The sequence below is a fragment of the Salmo salar genome, chromosome ssa01 (genome assembly GCF_905237065.1).
Source record: "Salmo salar chromosome ssa01, Ssal_v3.1, whole genome shotgun sequence".
Classification (NCBI taxonomy): Eukaryota; Metazoa; Chordata; class Actinopteri; order Salmoniformes; family Salmonidae; genus Salmo; species Salmo salar.
The window spans coordinates 25689994-25696907 of NC_059442.1; the positions used below are offsets into that span (position 1 = coordinate 25689994).

Here is a 6914-nt window from a genome sequence, read left to right on the forward strand (position 1 = left end):
CCCTAGTAAGGCCACTGCTTGGCATCAGACCGCAAGACGCTACAGATGGTAGTGTATACGGCCCAGTACATCACTGGGGCAGAGCTCCCTGTCATCCAGGACCTCTATACCAGGCATTTTCTGAGGAAGGCACAAAACATTCTCAAAGACTCCAGCCACCCAATTCCAAGACTGTTCTCTCTGTTACCGCACGGAAAGCAGTACCGATGCACCAAGTCTGGAACCAACAGGACCCTGAACAGCTTCTACGCCCAAACCATAAGACTGCTAAATAGTTAGTCTGGGTAGCTGTTTGGTTAACTATTTAACTATCTGCATTGACCGTTTTTGCACAAACATTTTTGACACATAGGCTGCTGCTACTGTTTATTATCTATCTTGTTGCCTAGTCACTTTTATTCCTAGTTCTATGTACATATCTACCTCAATTACCTCATACCCCTGCACATTGACTCGGTACTGGAACCTCTTGTATATTGCCAAGTTATCGTTCCTCATTGTGTATCTATTATTACGTGTTTTACTTTTCTATTATTTCTCCATTTTCTTTCTCTCTGCATTGTTGTGAAGGGCCTGTAAGTAAGCATTTCACTGTTAGTCTACACCTGTTGTTTACGAAGCATGTGATGAATAACATTTGATTTGATTTACATTAGTGTTGAGATGTGTACAGTCTAACTAAGCTTTGGTCACAGACAGGCCATTGATCTATGGGCCTATGGCTATGCGACACAGAGATAAACCTGAGAGTTAACTGACACAGCTCAGCACAGCAGCCATGTGTTCCATAGTCCCTAGTCATCAGCTAGCTTCCTGCTAGTATTTACCATACAGTAAAACCATGTTATTGCAAACACAGGTGAACAGTCCTAATAACCACTCTGGATTAACATGTTATACTGCCTTGGTGTGCCTCTCTCTCCATCCTTCCATCCACAGAAGACAAGCTGGGTCCCCAGCTCCCGGTGAGCACCAGTCAGCAGGAGTACTGTATCTCCAGCGAGGGAGACGTGCGTTTGGCTGGGGACACCTGGAAGACCAATGCCTGCACCAGCTGCACCTGCAACAATGGAACCATTCAGTGTTTCTCCCAGCGCTGCCCAACTGCTAACTGCAGGGTGCCCGTCCTGCGCAAGGGCCAGTGCTGCCCTCACTGTCTGGGTAAGTGAGTTTGTATGTGTGAGAGTGAGTCTGTCCGTGGAACTAAACTCCTGGGAATGTTTAGATGGGTGAGAGCACACTGCCTTGTTAGCCTCTCTAATGTTGTCCACTGTAATTCTAGTGTGTAGTATATTTGTGTCCTGTGGAAAAATCCCATATTAAGTATGCATTAAAACAAGTTATTCCTTTGGGACAAGGTACAGCTTGTTATTGAGAACATTATTATTCCCAGTGTAACTTGTAGGAAGGGAGGAACAGTTTTCAAACTTTTTCGGTTAGTTAGAATAAAGCAAGCGTGTGTGAGTGGCGTTCTGAGTGCCTGTTTCGCTGGCACTGCTTGGGCAAACACCGTTACTCACAGCAACATTCCATGTGACACAACTCACTCAGAGTGAAAACATTCCCCAAGCATCCGCACATTCACACGTGTTTCCTGTCTCCGGCTGAGCCGACCCGCCACTCTCAATGCCGGCACAGGAAGGCAAAGCTCCATGTCAGCTTTTCCTATAGAGGAAAACCTCAGCACAGGCATGCATTGTTCCCTCTGATTTGTAACCGTTTCATCTCAGCTTTGTTTTGGTTATTTGCTGGTGGAAAACAGCACTTTTACATAAGACTCTTGACAAAGGGAGGTCATGGAAGCTTAGGGAACACATCCCGTAAACACACCTTATCTACAGTCACTCCACCCAACCATAACCTTCTGTTACATTGATGTGGGATTTGTTTTCAGCTCAACTGTGTTTGACATTACGTACGTGGGTTGCTTTGTGACTTATTTGTGATTTTCCTCTTTGGTTTACAGAAATGACAACAACATCTGTTCCAATGATGGTGACGACCAAGGCCCCCAAGACCAGGGTTACTACCACAGTGGACAATACAGTCTGGATCACCACTGTCACTTTGCCTCCTATCATTGCTGCTACAGGTACTGTCTGTCTGTCTGTCTGTCTGTCTGTCTGTCTGTCTGTCTGTCTGTCTGTCTGTCTGTCTGTCTGTCTGTCTGTCTGTCTGTCTGTCTGTCTGTCTGTCTGTCTGTCTGTCTGTCTGTCTGTCTGTCTGTCTGTCTGTCTGTCTGTCTGTCTTTCTCTCTAGCTCACCTTCTCTCTTTCACTATTTCTCTCTCCCTCACTCACTCCTCCTATGGCCCACAGAGATGGTTAAATGATAGGTTACTGATAGGTAGCAACTGCTTCAGACCTGTGACTTGGTATCATTGTCCACTTTCCCAGCCAGCCTGTTGATGATGTTTACATAGTTGTGGGACAATGGGAATGCTTTGACAAATGAGCTAAATGCACACTGACAGACATTATTCTGGAGATTGTATCTAACGTATTGGCCAGGGAAAACCGCCAAACACTAAGGAAGGACATGAGCTGCTTTTTCATTTAAATTGATTTGAAGGGGAATAATGTAATGGAAATATTGGCCTGTGTGACAGCAGTATGTGTAGTCCAGTCTGTGGGGGAGAGCTGATATTGATTTTCCCTGCAGATGGGAACAGCCTGGGAGAGAACATCCCCAGTCAAACTGAGATGGCTCTCATCTACCAATCAGCTGCCTGGATACTGGCCGGTCTCCTCCTGGCCATCGTCATCTTCCTCATTGTGGCAGTCCTCATTAACAAGAAGAAAAAGTGGGTGCAGATGTCGTGCTACAGCGCCCCCAAGAAGGTGAGAGGCATTGTGGGTAAAGCCGCTCATTAGGCCCAGTACTGTACGTACAGCTTGCGTAAAAAGACTATTCACAAATTAATTGCAACCCAGCACCGAAATGCCTCATGATTCTGCCCGATAGAACCAATTCAATTACTTAATTTTTTTGCTGTTGGTATGGGGTTGCTGCCCAAACTCACACCACTATGGTGCTAAATCATAGCACCATAGTGGGGCGGGTGGGCCGTTGTTTTAGGATCTAATCTGTGGGTGGGTCGTGGGTTTTCCTTGATCTTCCAGCTCCTGCTACAATTCATGTTCAGGGTGTCATAAAGTAGGGATTAATGTATTTTTCCAGCACTTCATTCTGAAGGAGCACTTTGAACTGTGTCAAGTTTATCATAAAATGTGATCGTTTTACAACACCCCCATGAAATGAGACTAGAGCAGCACAGAAAATCGTAATTCGTCACATGGTTTCCGAAAAACTCTCTTCCGTCCAATCTAGACATGATAACACAAAGCAGTAGGATTTAATCAATATAGCTGACAAAACCTGTTGTGTGAAAGTAAAGTAATTGATATTAACATTTTTCCTTTCCTCCTTTCCTAGACTGTGATCCTGAAGAAGCATGTGAATAAGAACTCGGTGGTGTACATGGAACCTTCAAAGGAGAACAAGTTCCAGAGCGTGAAGAATGACTGTGGCATCAACTTCTCCCCAGAGATGAGCTCACCATGTGGGGAGAGGATGCTCATCCCCCGGGCCAAGCTGAGTACGGGCCAGGGCAGGGGACAGCGCTAGACCCCCCTTCCCCTAAACACCAACCCCCGTTCACCAGACCCCCAAACTCTACGCTGCCCAAAGGGCTACCAAGCACCTCCTCTTCTCTCTTTCTCACATTTTCATGGTGATCGATCCACAACAATGCATGCAACTGCCCGTTGCTTTATCATACTGCTGGTGCAGTGAGGAGAGACTGGGGAGGCAGGAGGATGTGGCCGTTATGGGACTTTGCCATACAGTTCACCACAGACAGAGTGACAGTCAGCCAGAGAGGCTACTAGTCAGCCAGAGAGGCTACTAGTCAGCCAGAGAGGCTACTAGTCAGCCATAGAGGCTACTAGTCAGACAGAGAGAGCTCTGAAATATGAACATGATCATCATCGCTTCTCGCCTCCTCTGGAACTAGAACATGAAACTAATAGGAGGAATATAACAGCTTTAGGACAGGGGTTTGGGTTCTAGTCGAGGGTCTCTAGTTTTCTGTTTTCTATGTGCCGCAGCGCAGCACCGCAATCCATCAACAATTGTTTTAGTGATGCCAATTTAGCTGGTCTTCCAGTTGTAATCAATATTGGATGGGAGGGTAAGTCCATTATCAGATGAATGGCTAGTTCCATGACTCGCTCCTCTCCCCAGTCAATGACTTTGAGCAGCATCAGAACCAAGCAGACTATGGCCCACAAAAAAAAGAAACCCAAACTCCTGCTTTAGAACGTGTGGTTTCCATCTTAGCTTTTCTTTAAAAATATATTTCTATGTGTAATAGTTGTAGTGTTTTTCTTGGTCAAGCCTCGTTTTTGTTATGGAAGTCTCCATGGTGGCAAGATTAAAACATTGTAAATGCCAGACTAAACATTCCCCATCTATGCAAAGGAATGACACTCTTCTATTCCCACTTACTGTAGTGGTTTCTGTCTGCCTCAAAGGTGATGACCAAAATCATTCCATTCTAAAAACAACCAACCACCCTGGGAGAGGGAACACTGTGTGAATGTATTCTGCCTCAGCTGTGAAGCCAGTGTGTCTGTCTGTAGTACAATATGGTCCTTCATCCTTCTGTACTCAATAACTCCCTTCAGAAGGAATCATCCCATTGGCTGGACTTCATCTAGAAATGGGAATGGACTTCAAGATTAGGTGGATTAGTACTAATCCAGACTGTTATTTTATAGCTTGCAGATAAGAGGACTCGTTACAGGAAACTACAGAAGCAATTCCAGACTTTCTGGAGTTACTCATGAGGAATGTCAACATACAATAAGCCTCACTTATATAACTTCATTTACAGCTGTGCGTAAACATGAGCTACTGTTTCCAGAGAATGTTAACATATACATTAGTAGCCTTTATTTTATAGCCTTAATGTTTTTCATATTTCATTGTTTCTCCTGTAATGACGTATGCTAGTCCAATTTTGGTGCAATTTGTTGTGCCGCGTATTCCATGCCCAGGTAACCTGACTGAAGGTCTCCCCATTCCCCCAGTTTATAACATATTACAATGAACTGGGGCAAGGGTCTCAAGGAGACTCTGCTATGAAATGCAAATAATGGTACATTCCAACATCAGCGCACGTTCATAAAATGTAGCACTTTTGTTAGGATCCAGTGTTTTAAAAAGCTGTGGGTGAGATTCCTGGCGGGATAAAGGCCTAATCAGGGATTTGATGGGTATATTTAACACATGGAGATGATGAATCACTTCAGTAAACATAATGGTGCAGCAAATTATAGGCTTATTTAACAATCTGATCAACCTAGTGAAATAGATGTGCTTCGGAGCATTACAAAACAGACTGGGGTTTAATAGGAAATCTTTGGATCTGATTTCATCGTTACATTGCCAGTCTCTCGATACAAAGATCATTGTGATGCCAAAACTGTGTGGAGACAAATATAGATTTCTATTGAAGAGTTTCAAAAGTAATTCAGTAGATTTGGGTCTGTTTGAATCACAACCATGTGGTTTAAATGAAGGGATGAGGAGACCTGTAAAAGTTATTCGTTTTTCCTATGTGTAAAAAAGGTAGATAAAAGTAGGACAGAAGAGTACCTTATTTATTTTTTCACATAGCTTTATTTATTAATACTAAAGTATAGTTTGAGTTAATGACATGTGTTTTTGGCAAATGAACTTGGTAGCCAAAGCTGCTGTACATTTTAGATATTGTAAGCAATTTACCATTTCTATCTGCTTTGTTTTTCAAGCTTATTTATTTTATTGTTGCAAACTGTAAATACATTTTTCTTTGCTGTTGAACTGTAACATTTATACTTATTTTGAAAAACAAAATGTGTGAACAAAAATGACCTTTACATTTAACATTTGGGAAGACATTTCAGTGCTTGTGACATTCTCATGGTGATATCATGTTTGCAATGCAAAGTGTGACGGAGCAGGCTGATGCCTCGTGCTTTTAAAAAGACTGGAAATCCCTACAAATAAAATAAATATCCATATGAATAAATATCAACTTAGCAACAGTTGGGTTCAAAAGAGGTAACATATCATAGCATGGTTAGATGTGACATCTGTTCCTTTATCTACTGTTGCCCAGTGCTGCCAAAGGGGATCTGCTTCCTGGGCTCCCAAGTGGTGCAGCGGTCTAAGGCACTGCATCTCAGTGCAAGAGCCGTCACTACAGTCCTTGGTTCGAATCCAGGCTGTATCACATCCGGCTGTGATTGGGAGTCCCATAGGGTGGTGCACAATTGGCCCAGCGTTGTCCGAGTTTGGCCGGGGTAGGCCGTCATTGTAAATAAGCATTTGTTCTTAACTGACTTGTCTAGTTAAATAAAGGTTAAATAAAAAAAATCCTCTCTCACTTAGTTTCCCAAAGGCTTTAAAAAGTGTCCTTTCTCTTAAGCATAGTTGCTCTGCTCTCCTTATCCGTGTTGTGTTAGCAAATGTGGAAGACCAGGGATGTGTGTTTGGTGTTTCTCACAGCCCACAGGACTATACGGATGAGGCGTGAGTGGGGAATGCAGCGGCCAGCGGCCAGCGCTCAGTCTCACACTCGGGGCTTCATAAAACCAGACAGAAAAATACTGAGCCAGGAAGGCTTGAACAGACAACCGGAAGAATTCCGTTTGACTTGTCCGTCACAGTAAAGCTCAAGATGAGGAAGTGAAGATTTGTCAGAAAACACAAGAAATCAACCATTTAAGGAGATTTCTTCCAAAGATTAGCTTCTTACAGCATAACGGTTAAACCAATTATTAGTGTGGTCACAACGGCTTTTCAATACCGTCACATTCAACAGGAAAATTTGGGGGAATTCAGAGTACTAGTCAAACACCCTATAT

The 6914-nt window shown here is 43.5% G+C and overlaps 1 protein-coding gene across 3 annotated transcripts in view; it reads left to right on the forward strand.

Annotated features, from left to right (window-relative positions):
- The window catches only part of LOC106586563 (cysteine-rich motor neuron 1 protein-like), a 48424-nt gene extending 42332 nt beyond the window's left edge, over positions 1 to 6092 (forward strand). For all 3 annotated transcript variants that reach the window (XM_014174198.2, XM_014174117.2, XM_014174031.2), the window contains 4 exons: positions 940 to 1161; positions 1967 to 2092; positions 2662 to 2840; positions 3436 to 6092. In XM_014174198.2, the coding sequence (XP_014029673.2) occupies positions 940 to 1161; positions 1967 to 2092; positions 2662 to 2840; positions 3436 to 3627 (719 nt within the window). In that variant the 3' untranslated portion in view covers positions 3628 to 6092. The remainder of the gene's footprint in view (positions 1 to 939; positions 1162 to 1966; positions 2093 to 2661; positions 2841 to 3435) is intronic.
- The last annotated feature ends 822 nt before the right edge of the window (positions 6093 to 6914 follow it).